This window comes from Eucyclogobius newberryi, unplaced genomic scaffold (assembly GCF_026437365.1).
Source record: "Eucyclogobius newberryi isolate DKJ021-1_F unplaced genomic scaffold, fEucNew1.0.hap1 SCAF_27, whole genome shotgun sequence".
Classification (NCBI taxonomy): Eukaryota; Metazoa; Chordata; class Actinopteri; order Gobiiformes; family Gobiidae; genus Eucyclogobius; species Eucyclogobius newberryi.
The window spans coordinates 788,418-806,667 of record NW_027315912.1 but is presented as its reverse complement, the minus strand read 5'-3'; the positions used below and the strand labels follow the sequence as shown (position 1 = coordinate 806,667).

General features: G+C 48.6%; 1 protein-coding gene across 1 annotated transcript; it reads right to left on the bottom strand.

Annotated features, from left to right (window-relative positions):
- Positions 1–2,708: 2,708 nt before the first annotated feature.
- Positions 2,709–17,209, bottom strand: serpine1 (serpin peptidase inhibitor, clade E (nexin, plasminogen activator inhibitor type 1), member 1). Its single transcript, XM_072459757.1, has 9 exons — positions 17,178–17,209; positions 13,856–14,088; positions 12,874–13,098; positions 9,563–9,757; positions 9,215–9,413; positions 9,041–9,141; positions 6,862–6,948; positions 6,471–6,554; positions 2,709–2,986 (listed from the first exon to the last, which is right to left on the bottom strand). The coding sequence occupies exons 2-9, from the start codon at positions 14,085–14,087 to the stop codon at positions 2,943–2,945; spliced, it is 1,167 nt and encodes a 388-aa protein (XP_072315858.1). The 5' UTR covers position 14,088; positions 17,178–17,209; the 3' UTR covers positions 2,709–2,942.
- Between the last annotated feature and the right edge of the window lie 1,041 nt (positions 17,210–18,250).

The window sequence follows — 18,250 nt, the reverse complement described above, 5'->3', positions numbered from 1 at the left end:
GAGACTCTTGGGACCACCAGAAGGCTCTACCTCCTACTGTGCTTTTAGAGACTCTTGGGACCACCAGAAGGCTCTACCTCCTACTGTGCTTTTAGAGACTCTTGGGACCACCAGAAAGCTCTACCTCCTACTGTGCTTTTAGAGACTCTTGGGACCACCAGAAGGCTCTACCTCCTACTGTGCTTTTAGAGACTCTTGGGACCACCAGAAAGCTCTACCTCCTACTGTGCTTTTAGAGACTCTTGGGACCACCAGACGGCTCTACCTCCTACTGTGCTTTTAGAGACTCTTGGGACCACCAGAAGGCTCTAACTCCCACTGTGCTTTTAGAGACTCTTGGGACCACCAGAAGGCCAGCATTTTGAGAGTGAAGAGCTCTGTTTGGATGAGATGATACAATAGCATCTTTGAGGTAGGATAGTGTTACGGAATTTTGGCAAACAATTACCAAGAAAAGACGAAGCAGAACAGAGTTTGTCTTTCTCAAAAGGTGGCCACTGTCCTTAACAAAGGTTTATTTCCCTACCCCCCAGAACAATGACAATACACATCCTTTTTAAGGCAGTGACAAACATTGACATGTACGCACATCGTCATAATCAAATCAGCTCCAAAAGAGACAGAACAACCATCACGCGTGCAAAGATTGGAGCTTCTCATTCAGAGGTGACCTGACCCTCAATCGGAGGTGACTTGACACATAATCCATGTCCTGACGCATGACTCCACGATACAGCGTATGCCGGACCACATTTATCAGTAACCCATATTCATATTATCCGCACACAGAAAAACAACATAGATACAATGACATGACATGGCCTATTTTCCACCACAATAGGACCATGTCATTTATGGCTTTGTAAGTCAGGAGGACGATTTTAAATTTGATTCTAAACTCGACTGGAGCCAGTGAAGAGACTCGGCTCTCTTCTTTTAGTTCCTGTTAGTAATCTTGCTGCTGTATTTTAAACCAGTTGAAAGTCTTTATGGAGCTTTTAGGACACGCTGCGAGCAGGAGTTACAGTAGTCTAATTGGTAATTTTTCAGCATCGCTTTGAGGCAGTATCGTCTTTTTTTTGCCTAAAATGGATGATATACCCAGGGAGGGTTTAGATTGTCCTTGGCTCAGGGACATGGGTGAAGGGGAAATAAAGAGTGGGAGAACTTTTTCACTCTGAAGATTATTGTAAATGATCCATTAAGAAGCAACTTCAGCTCCAGATTGTGTTTGAAGTCTTTGAGCCTCGCCTGACGTGGAAACCTTTGGAAAAGTTATGGAAAAGTCATGGAAAACCTTATAATCTGTACAAAACTACTGGTCCTGATGGGTAACGCAGTACAAGAGCAAGATGTGACTCCATCGCTCCGAAACAGATGTGGCAGAATAATTATTTTTAATTTAACATAATGTGGTACAAGCCTTTATTATGATGTATTTTCCATTTTGAATATTATAATATTTGTATATTAGAAGTAGTAAGAGTAATGTTAATATTGAGTACTATGTTCCACCTCTCGTTTTGCAGGGGCCTTAATTCGTGTTACACACAAGTTGTGCTCCACAAGTCTCCCGAAAATTTAAGATAGAACTTGTTAAATGCCCAATTATCCTCAACATTTGCCACAGGCACTGTTCTCTCAAAGCTAAAAAGGACTCCAACATCAATTGAAAATAAACTAAACACATAAAAATATATACAATGTGATTCGGTGACTGAAAGGAAAGGTTGGACTGGACCTTTTACTCAAGGTTTGAGACCAAGTTTGCAGACGACACCACCCTCATCAGGCTCATCTTGGACGGGGATGAGTCCGTCTGCAGGAGGTGGACCGGCTGGTGTCCGGGTGTAGCGGTTACAACCTGGAGTTCAACGCCCAGAAGACAGTGGAGATGATCGTCAGTGGAGAAGGCCCAGCAGAGTATGTACTTCCTGTGGCAGCTGAGGAAAGCCAAGCTTCCAGCGCAAATGATGGTGCAGTTCTACACGGCCATCATTGAGTCCATCCTCACCTCCTCCATCACTGTGTAGTACGATGGAGTCATTGCCAGGGACAAACCAAGACTACAGCGTATTGTGCCCTCTGCTGAGACTTCCATCTCTGCAGGACCTGTACGTCTGCAGGACTCTGGGACGAACAGGTCGGATCACAGCCGACCCTTCTCATCCTGGACACGGACTATTTGAGCCTCAACAGAACCTCCCGCCACAACAAGTTTCTTTCCCTCTGCCATTGGACTCATGAACACTTCATAACACCTGCCACTTTAACAGTTATTCAAACCAATAACCTTTCATTACACTGCTCATGTTCGGACTATTCGGACCAACTGTAAATTGTCTATTTATTCACACCAAAGTCTATTTTATTTGTAAATTCTAAACTTTTGCATGCCCTTTTTGATATATTTTGCTACTATTATTCTTCATTATTGTATGCTATTCACAGACAATGGAAATAAACCCCTTTCTAATTCTAATTCTGATTCTGAAGTCTGTCAATTTCACTCGGAAGTAGGATGGCAATAATTGTTTTTGATTTGCTGAAAATCAGATCACAGGACAATTTTATTTTAGAGTCTCACCAAATCATTATGAAGATATACACTTTGCTGACCAATGGAATGAAACACACTTTTTAAATGAATACATTTTTATTACAAAAATATTTTAATGCAAAATAAATACCACAAATATACAAACTGTACAAAAAAATATCCGTGTAGAAAATACCAGATACAACCAGTCGGATTGAATAAGAAAAGGTGCTTGAACATCATCACAAAAGTTAAACAAAGTGTAAAATAAATTCTCTTATTTATCTAAAATATTATACCCGTGTGTTTTGTGCAGCAAGCAGACTATCATTTTACTTCTAACAAAGCCAAGTCCCTCCTTGTTTGAGAAGTTCAGGGCTGAAGAACTTCAAACTGGGCCATGTCAGGGCTGTGGCTGGTTGAACTGGCCCATAAAAAGAACAGCTCCTGTGGACACAAAGAGAGAGTTCAGTCAGGCACCCAACCAGCACGCATACACCTGACCCCAACCAGCACGCATACACCTGACCTCAACCAGCACTCATACACCTGACCCCAACCAGCACACATACACCTGACCCCAACCAGCACGCATACACCTGACCTCAACCAGCACTCATACACCTGACCCCAACCAGCACACATACACCTGACCCCAACCAGGACGCATACACCTGACCCCAACCAGCACGCATACACCTGACCTCAACCAGCACTCATACACCTGACCCCAACCAGCACACATACACCTGACCCCAACCAGCACACATACACCTGACCCCAACCAGCACGCATACACCTGACCTCAACCAGCACTCATACACCTGACCCCAACCAGCACACATACACCTGACCCCAACCAGGACGCATACACCTGACCCCAACCAGCACGCATACACCTGACCCCAACCAGCACGCATACACCTGACCCCAACCAGCACGCATACACCTGACCCCAACCAGCACGCATACACCTGACCCCAACCAGCACGCATACACCTGACCCCAACCAGCACACATACACCTGACCCCAACCAGGACGCATACACCTGACCCCAACCAGCACGCATACACCTGACCCCAACCAGCACGCATACACCTGACCTCAACCAGCACTCATACACCTGACCCCAACCAGCACACATACACCTGACCTCAACCAGCACTCATACACCTGACCTCAACCAGCACTCATACACCTGACCCCAACCAGGACGCATACACCTGACCCCAACCAGCACGCATACACCTGACCTCAACCAGCACTCATACACCTGACCCCAACCAGCACGCATACACCTGACCCCAACCAGCACGCATACACCTGACCCCAACCAGCACGCATACACCTGACCCCAACCAGCACGCATACACCTGACCCCAACCAGCACGCATACACCTGACCCCAACCAGGACGCATACACCTGACCCCAACCAGCACGCATACACCTGACCTCAACCAGCACTCATACACCTGACCCCAACCAGCACGCATACACCTGACCCCAACCAGGACGCATACACCTGACCCCAACCAGCACGCATACACCTGACCTCAACCAGCACTCATACACCTGACCCCAACCAGCACGCATACACCTGACCTCAACCAGCACTCATACACCTGACCCCAACCAGCACGCATACACCTGACCTCAACCAGCACTCATACACCTGACCCCAACCAGGACGCATACACCTGACCCCAACCAGCACGCATACACCTGACCTCAACCAGCACTCATACACCTGACCCCAACCAGCACGCATACACCTGACCCCAACCAGCACGCATACACCTGACCCCAACCAGCACGCATACACCTGACCCCAACCAGCACGCATACACCTGACCCCAACCAGCACGCATACACCTGACCCCAACCAGGACGCATACACCTGACCCCAACCAGCACGCATACACCTGACCCCAACCAGCACGCATACACCTGACCCCAACCAGCACGCATACACCTGACCTCAACCAGCACTCATACACCTGACCCCAACCAGCACGCATACACCTGACCCCAACCAGCACGCATACACCTGACCCCAACCAGCACGCATACACCTGACCCCAACCAGGACGCATACACCTGACCCCAACCAGCACTCATACACCTGACCCCAACCAGGACGCATACACCTGACCCCAACCAGGACGCATACACCTGACCCCAACCAGGACGCATACACCTGACCCCAACCAGGACGCATACACCTGACCCCAACCAGCACTCATACACCTGACCCCAACCAGGACGCATACACCTGACCCCAACCAGGACGCATACACCTGACCCCAACCAGGACGCATACACCTGACCCCAACCAGGACGCATACACCTGACCCCAACCAGCACGCATACACCTGACCCCAACCAGCACGCATACACCTGACCCCAACCAGCACTCATACACCTGACCCCAACCAGGACGCATACACCTGACCCCAACCAGCACGCATACACCTGACCCCAACCAGCACGCATACACCTGACCCCAACCAGCACTCATACACCTGACCCCAACCAGCACGCATACACCTGACCCCAACCAGGACGCATACACCTGACCTCAACCAGCACTCATACACCTGACCCCAACCAGGACGCATACACCTGACCCCAACCAGGACGCATACACCTGACCCCAACCAGGACGCATACACCTGACCCCAACCAGCACGCATACACCTGACCCCAACCAGCACGCATACACCTGACCCCAACCAGCACTCATACACCTGACCCCAACCAGCACGCATACACCTGACCCCAACCAGGACGCATACACCTGACCTCAACCAGCACTCATACACCTGACCCCAACCAGCACACATACACCTGACCTCAACCAGCACTCATACACCTGACCCCAACCAGGACGCATACACCTGACCCCAACCAGGACGCATACACCTGACCCCAACCAGCACGCATACACCTGACCCCAACCAGCACTCATACACCTGACCCCAACCAGGACGCATACACCTGACCCCAACCAGCACTCATACACCTGACCTTAACCAGCACTCATACACCTGACCCCAACCAGCACGCATACACCTGACCCCAACCAGCACACATACACCTGACCTCAACCAGCACGCATACACCTGACCCCAACCAGCACTCATACACCTGACCCCAACCAGGACGCATACACCTGACCTCAACCAGCACTCATACACCTGACCCCAACCAGCACGCATACACCTGACCCCAACCAGCACGCATACACCTGACCCCAACCAGCACACATACACCTGACCTCAACCAGCACGCATACACCTGACCCCAACCAGCACTCATACACCTGACCCCAACCAGGACGCATACACCTGACCTCAACCAGCACTCATACACCTGACCCCAACCAGCACGCATACACCTGACCCCAACCAGCACGCATACACCTGACCTCAACCAGCACTCATACACGCACGTTTTCACACGCCAGTACCAACAACTAAGTCACTATAACCATGTCTTGACCGGCTTTAAACACTTCTTTAAATATTAAGCAGTTAATCAAAAGATCAAGGCAGCGTTTGGAGGGAAATATTTTTTGTGTTCAGTCCAGTCTCTCGCACCTACGTACTTAAGACAGTGGAGACACTTTCAGACCGTCCTAATCCGCTCCAAAGTGAACCAGTTGAATTGTGGCTAAATTGGCTGAGAGTGGGTCTACCTGGCTTTACAGTTAGCATATGGAGTGTGTGGTAGAAGTACTTTGAGCATTATACAAACTATGGGATACACAAAAACACAGGCAAATGAACAAATGAACACCAAAACTCAATAATTACTATTATGTTACTATTCTATTTGCTACTTACTTTTCTCTTGAATTATATTGAGCCAAGTTTTTCCAGGATAAATAATGTTTGTCCAAGTCAGAGAACAATTGTAAAACATCAGACCTGTGTGTTTGTGTTGGACCAGGAAGAGAAAGGGTCTGTCCAGAGTGATCTCCTCCACAGCCATCCGAGAAAACATCACTGCAGCTGGAGGCAGAGGACACAGCTTATGTACAGTACAATTAGGCCCATGTGGTGTCACTAAGTTCGTCTCATCAGCCCATTTCCAGTCACACTCAGCATATTACATCCAATCATCTCTCAAGCCATTCCCTTAAATGTATAGATGTAATGAATAGCAGCAGCAGAACCATCAGCCTTCTCTGCATTTCCACTGCCTCTGTACCAACATTCCACAGGAAATATGTCTGTTTTTTTTTACAACATTCCACCTAAAGTTTCTCCTACTTTAATAACTAATAATACAACTTGCAGGGTGTTTTTGGTGGCTCACCTGAAGCTGCTGCTCCCTTGGTGCCATGTTCATTAACTTCCAATGTGACCTTTTGCAGAATCTTGGACACACAAAGTCTCTCATCAGCTGAAAGAAAGAAATGGAGCATTAGAAATATCCCTTGAAATAAACTGGAAAAATAAGAAATGTTTACAAAACTCAATAACTTTAATAATAAACGTTTAAAGATACAACACCTTTAAATTAATTTATCATATTTAAACCACCAAATAAAAAAAAAACTTAAAACGTCCTCTTCCCACTCTTCTCTCAAACACCTCCACATGATCTGACCTGGTCTGAACTAGAGCGAAACCCTACAAACAGGACTGTTGATTTAAGCTCGGGCTAAACCAGACGTTAAAGGGTCAAAATGGGAAAACTGTGTGCTGTCTGCTTCTTGGCTCGTTTTTTCACTCTTTTGGGAAACTTGTCCCAGTGTGAACACACCAGCCTGGGGCTGCAGCTATCGGTTATTTTAGAAATCAAGTCATCTGTTGATTCTTTCTTCCATTAATCGAGGAATTTGTAAATCTTTTGTACATTCCATAAACAATTAAAAAGCATATTTAATCATTTTTAAAATAAATGGTATAGTTCATAGTAATAAACAAATATGGAGTTTCTGCATCAGGTAAAGCCTCTGCATCAGGTGAAGCCTCTGCATCAGGTAAAGCCTCTGTGGCAGGTAAAGCCTCTGCATCAGGTAAAGCCTCTGTGGCAGGTAAAGCCTCTGTGGCAGGTAAAGCCTCTGTGCGGCAGGTAAAGCCTCTGTGGCAGGTAAAGCCTCTGCGGCAGGTAAAGCCTCTGTGGCAGGTAAAGCCTCTGCGGCAGGTAAAGCCTCTGCATCAGGTAAAGCCTCTGCGGCAGGTAAAGCCTCTGCGGCAGGTAAAGCCTCTGTGCGGCAGGTAAAGCCTCTGCATCAGGTAAAGCCTCTGCGGCAGGTAAAGCCTCTGTGGCAGGTAAAGCCTCTGTGCGGCAGGTAAAGCCTCTGCATCAGGTAAAGCCTCTGCGGCAGGTAAAGCCTCTGTGGCAGGTAAAGCCTCTGTGCGGCAGGTAAAGCCTCTGTGGCAGGTAAAGCCTCTGTGCGGCAGGTAAAGCCTCTGCATCAGGTAAAGCCTCTGCGGCAGGTAAAGCCTCTGTGGCAGGTAAAGCCTCTGTGCGGCAGGTAAAGCCTCTGTGGCAGGTAAAGCCTCTGTGGCAGATAAAGCCTCTGTGCGGCAGGTAAAGCCTCTGTGGCAGGTAAAGCCTCTGCATCAGGTAAAGCCTCTGTGGCAGGTAAAGCCTCTGCGGCAGGTAAAGCCTCTGCATCAGGTAAAGCCTCTGTGGCAGGTAAAGCCTCTGTGGCAGATAAAGCCTCTGTGCGGCAGGTAAAGCCTCTGTGGCAGGTAAAGCCTCTGTGGCAGATAAAGCCTCTGTGCGGCAGGTAAAGCCTCTGTGGCAGGTAAAGCCTCTGCATCAGGTAAAGCCTCTGTGGCAGGTAAAGCCTCTGTGGCAGATAAAGCCTCTGTGCGGCAGGTAAAGCCTCTGTGGCAGGTAAAGCCTCTGTGGCAGATAAAGCCTCTGCATCAGGTAAAGCCTCTGCGGCAGGTAAAGCCTCTGCATCAGGTAAAGCCTCTGTGGCAGGTAAAGCCTCTGTGCGGCAGGTAAAGCCTCTGTGGCAGGTAAAGCCTCTGTGGCAGGTAAAGCCTCTGTGCGGCAGGTAAAGCCTCTGCGCAGCAGGTTGTTACAGTGTGTATAAACTGTATGTAACGTGGCTGCTCTGTGCGCACTAAACACCAGATGCTTATTCTCTCTGTGGATCAAAGTGCACGAGTCAAGTGACTAAAGGTTTAATTTGTTAAATTTAAAAGGCCTCCAAAGCTTGATGAGTCTTATGGTGCTGAGTTGCCAAAATGTATAAAGCCAAGTGTGAGTTCCCGCCCGCTGCAGACTGCGCTGTGACCTGACCTGCCACTGCTCTGTAACCTATAACAACACAGCTCTAGTCTATAGTCTGCGTGTGCGGCAGACGACAGTCCAGGGCACTCCTCATGTCGCGTGTGCTCTTGGCGCTCCACAGGCACCATAATGTGTTTTAAACAAGAGCCCACCCAGACCAGGTCAAAATCACTGTTCTAGGTCATATAAAAGGTGTACATTATTCAGTTTGTTTTTCTGATGGAGGAAAAAAACGTACTGCTGATGCGTGTAAAGTCAGACGTCGCCAGGTTGAACATGTTTCCCAATCCCATGTCCGTGAGCACCTTCTTCATGTTCAAATCAGACATTAGAGTGAACCTGTTTGCATAAAAGAACACAGTTACCTCATTGCGTTTGGCCACTGGCCCCTGACCAGCATTGCCAGTCCTACCTGGGCATTGCCAGTTGTTTCTTGAGCCTCCTCAGCCCCTCCCTCCACCTCCTCAGGGTGTTGGCGCTCAGCTCAGTGTTAAGAACATTCAGAGGCACGTCAGGTTCAAATGGAGAGACCAGGAACATGCTGAGCGAGTCGCCCTCGTACGGCACTTCGATCACGTCGTAGTCCACTCCATCGGCGGTCACAAACTCCCCTGTGCAACCAGACACAGGCTTTATCAGACCAGTGCAGTGTGAGAACAGGGTTAAAAGAGGATTTGACCAAAACGAATGAATAAAAGTAGTTGAGTATTATCCCTGCCCTCATGGACTCAATGGAAGTACATATAGTGTGTGTATTCACCGTAGTGGAAGCGCTCCGTGAGCCTCATCATGTGGACCGGGGTGCTGGTCCCATTGGCGCAGTGGAACATCCTCTCCTGGGTGAGCCGCGGGTCAAACGGGACCTTCCACAGCCCATGGAAGTGCAGCGCGTTGAGCAGCACCAGCCGCGTCTCCTCCGTCAGAGCGCCGTCAGCCAGGAAGTCCCCGATGGCTCCTGCACGACACACACACTGCACTGTGAGAACGTGCACTTGTACTAATGTAATCGCAAATATGAAATCCATCTGACATCAGCAGATTTATTGTGACCATCCTGAAGTACAGCGTCAAGCAAAAGTGTGAGAACCTTTGGGATTTCAGCCTGAAAAGTGTTCCAATCCAACATTATATTATATCTATTCCATCCAATGATTTCAATCTAATGATAACTTTATTTCTAACTGGCAAGAACTGCTCAAATTCACAAACTTGTATGTAATTAAATACAATCTGAAGAACATTTTCAAGTATATCGTAGTATATACAGTACAAATATTTCAGACCTGGAAAACTATTTATTTATTTTGGTCAGATGTTTTCTTGTCCTTTTGAATCCACTTGATCCACAGATTTCTCTAAGACATGCTCCTCCCACAGTCACACATGCTCCTCCCACAGTGACACATGCTCCTCCCACAGTGACACATGCTCCTCCCACAGTGACACATGCTCCTCCCACAGTGACACATGCTCCTCCCACAGAGACACATACTCCTCCCACAGAGACAGGCTCCTCCCACAGAGACACGCTCCTCCCACAGAGACAGGCTCCTCCCACAGAGACACATGCTCCTCCCACAGTGACACGCTCCTCCCACAGAGACACATGCTCCTCCCACAGAGACACATGCTCCTCCCACAGAGACACGCTCCTCCCACAGAGACACGCTCCTCCCACAGAGACACATGCTCCTCCCACAGAGACACATGCTCCTCCCACAGTGACACGCTCCTCCCACAGAGACACATGCTCCTCCCACAGAGACACACGCTCCTCCCACAGAGACACATGCTCCTCCCACAGTGACACGCTCCTCCCACAGAGACACGCTCCTCCCACAGAGACACGCTCCTCCCACAGAGACACATGCTCCTCCCACAGAGACACATGCTCCTCCCACAGAGACACGCTCCTCCCACAGAGACACATGCTCCTCCCACAGAGACACGCTCCTCCCACAGAGACACATGCTCCTCCCACAGAGACACGCTCCTCCCACAGAGACACGCTCCTCCCACAGAGACAGGCTCCTCCCACAGAGACAGGCTCCTCCCACAGAGACACGCTCCTCCCACAGAGACACGCTCCTCCCACAGAGACACATGCTCCTCCCACAGAGACATGCTCCTCCCACAGAGACAGGCTCCTCCCACAGAGACACGCTCCTCCCACAGAGACAGGCTCCTCCCACAGAGACACATGCTCCTCCCACAGTGACACGCTCCTCCCACAGAGACACATGCTCCTCCCACAGAGACACATGCTCCTCCCACAGAGACACACGCTCCTCCCACAGAGACACACGCTCCTCCCACAGAGACACACGCTCCTCCCACAGAGACAGGCTCCTCCCACAGAGACAGGCTCCTCCCACAGAGACACATGCTCCTCCCACAGAGCACATGCTCCTCCCACAGACACACGCTCCTCCCACAGAGACATGCTCCTCCCACAGAGCCAGGCTCCTCCCACAGAGACACATGCTCCTCCCACAGAGACACATGCTCCTCCCACAGTGACACGCTCCTCCCACAGAGACACGCTCCTCCCACAGAGACAGGCTCCTCCCACAGAGACAGGCTCCTCCCACAGAGACACATGCTCCTCCCACAGAGACACGCTCCTCCCACAGAGACACGCTCCTCCCACAGAGACACGCTCCTCCCACAGAGACACGCTCCTCCCACAGAGACACATGCTCCTCCCACAGAGACACGCTCCTCCCACAGAGACACGCTCCTCCCACAGAGACACATGCTCCTCCCACAGTGACACGCTCCTCCCACAGAGACACGCTCCTCCCACAGAGACACGCTCCTCCCACAGAGACACATGCTCCTCCCACAGAGACACATGCTCCTCCCACAGTGACACGCTCCTCCCACAGAGACACATGCTCCTCCCACAGAGACACACGCTCCTCCCACAGAGACACATGCTCCTCCCACAGTGACACGCTCCTCCCACAGAGACACGCTCCTCCCACAGAGACACGCTCCTCCCACAGAGACACATGCTCCTCCCACAGAGACACATGCTCCTCCCACAGAGACACGCTCCTCCCACAGAGACACATGCTCCTCCCACAGAGACACGCTCCTCCCACAGAGACAGGCTCCTCCCACAGAGACACGCTCCTCCCACAGTGACAGGCTCCTCCCACAGAGACACATGCTCCTCCCACAGTGACACGCTCCTCCCACAGAGACACATGCTCCTCCCACAGAGACATGCTCCTCCCACAGTGACACGCTCCTCCCACAGTGACACGCTCCTCCCACAGAGACACATGCTCCTCCCACAGAGACACGCTCCTCCCACAGAGACACATGCTCCTCCCACAGAGACACATGCTCCTCCCACAGAGACACGCTCCTCCCACAGAGACACGCTCCTCCCACAGTGACACGCTCCTCCCACAGTGACAGGCTCCTCCCACAGAGACACGCTCCTCCCACAGAGACACATGCTCCTCCCACAGAGACACGCTCCTCCCACAGAGACACGCTCCTCCCACAGAGACAGGCTCCTCCCACAGAGACAGGCTCCTCCCACAGAGACACGCTCCTCCCACAGAGACACGCTCCTCCCACAGAGACACATGCTCCTCCCACAGAGACACGCTCCTCCCACAGAGACACGCTCCTCCCACAGTGACACGTGCTCCTCCCACAGAGACACGCTCCTCCCACAGAGACACGCTCCTCCCACAGAGACAGGCTCCTCCCACAGTGACACATGCTCCTCCCACAGTGACACGCTCCATTTATCACACTCTCAAGTCTAGTTTATAGGAAATCCCAAACCTTCTCTGTAAATATGTGTATCTGAGGTCAACAACATGAAGCATTCTGAGGTTTATATCTCCCAAATATGTACAATAAAAATACAAAAAACATAAAGTTCTTCTCCTTATGTAAACATCACATAATATATAATATAACATAATATATATAATCACGTAATATATTTTGTCTTAATTTCTAAGTAAACTACAGGAGACGATCACCTGCAGGGTCTAGCCTTAAAGGTGCACTGTGGAACCTTTCAGGAGCTGAGAGCGGCCGTACCTCTGGTGCTGTCTGAGACCCAGGCGTTGATGATGCTGACCGCCTGCTCGGGCCGGCTGAAGTCCAGCTGGTGAGGCTGTGTGAGGAAGGCTTTGGCCAGAGCGTGTCTGTAGCCCTTCTCCATGGACAGCGTCCTCTCCACCAGGACTCCAGTAGCAATGTCCACCGCCTCCTCACTGGACAAGTCCTTCTGGAGGAGCCGCTGCTGCCGGGACATCCCTCGCTCTGGACCAACAACATCAGCATTTCCATTTGTCCAGATTTCAAAAGCACCACACTCAACGCTTCATAAAGTACATATGGCATTAGTCTCACTTCAGTCGTGTCAGAGAGAGTACTTTTACTTTTACTTCTACAGAAAGGGTCTGAATTTGTCCTAGTCAAGATAAATGGTCTTTCATCATGCATTGTACGGTCAAAGTGGACAGACAGACACAGTTTAAAGTGTCTTAATCACGACCTTCACTGATTCATGCTGAAACCAGAAGAATATATAACAAATGGAGGTTTGTTTTGGTGTTTTCACTTCTGGTCTGATGGATAAGTGACCACAGGACGGATAAGTGACCACAGGACAGATAAGTGACCACAGGACAGATAAGTGACCACAGGACGGATAAGTGACCACAGGACGGATAAGTGACCACAGGAAAGATAAGTGACCACAGGAAAGATAAGTGACCACAGGACAGATAAGTGACCACAGGACGGATAAGTGACCACAGGACAGATAAGTGACCACAGGAAAGATAAGTGACCACAGGACAGATAAGTGACCACAGGACAGATAAGTGACCACAGGAAAGATAAGTGACCACAGGACGGATAAGTGACCACAGGACGGATAAGTGACCACAGGACGGATAAGTGACCACAGGACGGATAAGTGACCACAGGAAAGATAAGTGACCACAGGACAGATAAGTGACCACAGGACACTGTGGTCACTTTGAACAAAGCCCTTTGGCTTGCTGGTGTGTACCTCGCAGAGAGAAGCCCATGGCAGCGGTCAGAGCTTTATATGTGTGTCCGGCGGCGCCGAGCTGAGCCAAGGACATCACAGCGGTCACTCCAAACGGGGAGAAGACCAGGCTCTGGTTGGATCGGTCCTGGGACAGTCCAGAGAAGACCTTGAAGCCAAAGTCCGTCTGCGCGTCCATCAGGGAGCCGTGGACAGCAGTGGTCAGCAACAGGCAAATGCACAATGCAAACATGCTGCGGAAAAAGAGACCAATGAGCTGTGAGGAAAGGACGTGCCCCAAGGAATACTATGGCAAATATCGCAATATATCAATCCGATACCGATACCAATCATTTTTGTATTCAACGCTGTGAAACTACTATGAATAACAGAAGAGAGAACGCAGAAAATACATTCAGAAAACATCAAATCTGTTGCAAACATTGGGCGGGAAAGACTTGTCTGTCCCTTTTTTCTACTGATAAACCAATATGTGGTATGGCTCCGCCCACATGTAACATCACTTTCATTTTAGTTCTTTGGCACCTACGTTTAATAAATGCTAATACCGATATTTTGGTGACCTTGCACTTAAAGAGTCTACATGAACTATATATTATGTATATTTTTACGCAAAGAGGTCAGAGTACTAGCGGAGCAGGTGATTGGCTGTTCCTCTTGCTAAAGCAGAAGTGTCAGTTCAATGCGACCGCTCCAACTTTATGATTATTTTATTATTCCTAACTACTTTGTGTTCATTCTTAGTGTAGTGATATTGCAGGTGTACATAACACTTTCTATACAGCGAGGAGAGAATTGACCTTCACTGGAAGGACATTTTCGCACTCATTTGTCCCATAGACTTTAAAGACACTAATGACCCTCCAAAAACAGTCTAAACTTTCTGCAGTTTCACCTTTCAAACTTTTATTATGAAATACTTCCTGAAAGTCTATGTGAAAGTAAATGTATGTAATGTAGTGTGGAACCACACGTGGACACGCCCACTCCTCCTTCTATTGGTCAGCATCTGTCTGTCTGAGTGACCGTTCATCATCTTGTGTATCTTATAAACTATAAGATACTCAAAGCTGCCACGTTTACATGAATTGTGATGAGATTTGGAACAATGCAAAGTAAATAATATGAACGACCGGCCCCTCCGCACTGACCGCCCCCCCACACTGACCACCCCCCCACACTGACCGGCCCCTCCGCACTGACTGCCCCCCCCCACACTGACCGCCCCCCTCCACACTGACCGGCCCCAGTCATAACATTAGGCCGCCACAGTCCAGTTTCTGGTTTGTACAGATGAAGACGCAGTAAACGTTAACATGACATAGTCTTTAAATACAAGCTCCTGGACGCCATCTGGACCCCCGAAGAGTGGGAGACCACACAAGACTTGTTGAAGCCGTGGCCCGTCTGCGTCGGTGGCATTTAGACTAAACGTGATGCATAAACTGGCCCAACGCTGAGGTCTTTGGTCGTTTGCATCTTAGTTGGTCAAATTGTTTATTGGTGGACGTTATATTTCATTGGGATGATTGGGATGATACTGGACGTACACAGGAGGCATGGGCCTGTCCCGGGCGTGTCCGCAGCACTGTGGGTCAGATATATGGACCGTCTGACCACACAGGGAAGTCTTCGATCTCATCATTTAGATTGAAATGATATGTCTTCATTTAAGATAAAGACATGTCAGTGGAAAAGGTGACACTATATTCTATAATATATAAAGAGGGTTATTGTGTATTTTATTATTCAAACACTGTCAGTAACACCCGGCTTCACCTCTCACACCACTGACTAAACTGCACATAACTTAATAATAAGTACTGTGTGTACTGTGTGTACTGTGTGTACTGTACTGTGTGTACTGTGTGTACTGTGTGTACTGTGTGTACTGTGTGTACTGTGTGTACTGTACTGTGTGTACTGTACTGTGTGTACTGTGTGTACTGTACTGTGTGTACTGTGTGTACTGTACTGTGTGTACTGTGTGTACTGTACTGTGTGTACTGTGTGTACTGTACTGTGTGTACTGTGTGTACTGTGTGTACTGTGTGTACTGTACTGTGTGTACTGTGTGTACTGTACTGTGTGTACTGTGTGTACTGTGTGTACTGTACTGTGTGTACTGTGTGTACTGTACTGTGTGTACTGTACTGTGTGTACTGTGTGTACTGTACTGTGTGTACTGTGTGTACTGTGTGTACTGTGTGTACTGTACTGTGTGTACTGTGTGTACTGTGTGTACTGTGTGTACTGTACTGTGTGTACTGTGTGTACACACTCTCTGGGCTGGAACATGTAGTGTTTGTCTCCTGGGTGTATTTCAGAGGTAAGTGTGATTGAGTCATGGTGTGTGTCTGTGTGTGTGTGTGTGTGTCTGTGTGTGTGTGTGTGAGTGTGTGTGTGTCTGTGTGTGTGTGTGAGTGTGTGTGTGTGTGTGAGTGTGTGTGTGTGTGTGTGTCTGTGTGTGTGTGTGTGTGTCTGTGTGTCTGTGTGTGTGTGTGTGAGTGTGTGTGTGTCTGTGTGTGTGTGTGAGTGTGTGTGTGTGTGTGTGTGTGTGAGTGTGTGTGTGTGTGTGTGTCTGTGTGTGTGTGTCTGTGTGTGTGTGTGTGTGTCTGTGTGTGTGTGTCTGTGTCTGTGTGTGTGAGTGTGTGTCTGTGTGTCTGTGTGTGTCACATGTGTGCTGCAGACGTCAGGCTCAGTTTCCACCCTCAGTCAGAGGCTGCAGGGAAAACAGGCTGACCTTTGACCTTTGAACTGCCTGAACTACTGATTCAAAACGTCTGCATTTTGACAGTTTGTGGTTGATGGACTCATGACGTGTGTTTGACACATACTTTACACACTTAAGGATTTGGATGAATTTCTATCAATGATAAAAAGACAAACATTAGCGTTAGGGTCAGGGTTAGGGTCAGGGTTAGGGTCAGGGTCAGGTCTCTATTCTACATTTTTTATTTCTGACTCGTCCTTTTTACACTAAAAGTGACAAAAAGAAACAGATGTATCATTCATTGTGTCTCACACCTCATTTGCAGTTTTTGTCCTTTATTTATTTTGTCCATACTCTATGTTTTGTAATTATAAGTCTATTAAAGTCTATTTTTATGATGACATTTTATGACATGTATCATACTTTTCAGCTTGCATCATATTTCTGAAACACATTTTTAGGATTATTTTCACTGACAATAATAAAACTACTTTTTTCCTGAAGCACTTGTAAAACAAAAGTCATTTTACAATTCATTCATAAAACCTCATTCAAGTCATTTCCACAACAGACGACACTCGGGATAAAGGCTCTAGAGGCCGTTCTTACCTTCAGCGTGCAGTTTGGCTCCGTTTGGCTCCGTTTGATGCTGTTTGGGCCGAGCTTCTGCTTCAGAATGTCCCAGGGCCAAAAGCATGTGGTTTTATAGAGATGGCCCCTCCCCCTGCCCCTCCCCCTCACACTCTGTTACTGATGGTGATGTCATCCACACTGTCTGGTTCCACTTCCTCTCCCTCGCCTCCCTCCCTCTCTCCTTTCTCCTCTCACTCTCTCTTTCTTCCTCTTCCTCATTTTTCTCATTCCCTTCTTCCCTCCTCCTCACTCCTTCTCTTATTCCCCTCCTCTCTCCTCTCTCCTCCCTCCCTTCTCCTCTCCCTTTCTCTTGCTCCCATCCCTCTTTCCTTTCTTTCACTCTCTCTCTTTAACTATCCTTGTCACCATAGAAACATTTCAAACTCAAATTTTGATCCCAAAGAATATTCTTGATTCTTGATACTGATTTCGATATCGTGAAAGGTTTTAGTCGACAGACTTTCCACACAAAATACTAGTATTTTATGAAACATTGTGACTCGTTCTGATCTCGTTCTAAAACCGTTCAGGACGAGTATCGACACCATGGAGTGTCTTTGTTGTGATTCTGCTGAGGAACCAGCACTCCTCTTCCTTCTCTTGGCTAACAGAGTCTTGACAGAGTGTGGAAACTCCATGAGCACTCCCCCGTCAGGAAGAGCACTGTCCCCAGATAACAACTGACTAAGAAGGAACGTATGACACAGCCGCATGAGACGGCTTTCCTGCCCAAAATATACACTTGTTTTCTCTTTGAATATGTTTTCTCTCAGAGTTATCTCATTTAAACCACATTTTGGCTCGATTAAGTCATGTCCTGTTATTAAGTAATATGTGTATTCAGTTCTTCAGGGAAAGGTGGAATCATTCAGGATCTAAAAATGACTCATTGTTGAAGTGACAGGGGACTCTTGTGAGTCTATGGAAACAGAAAGTTACAAATGTACTTCTAACCCTCGGGATGGAGAAGTTTAATTCCACAGTGTGGAATCATACAGCAAAAGGAGCAAAAGCACGAGGAGGCTCCAAATCCTGAGGAACAAGGACAT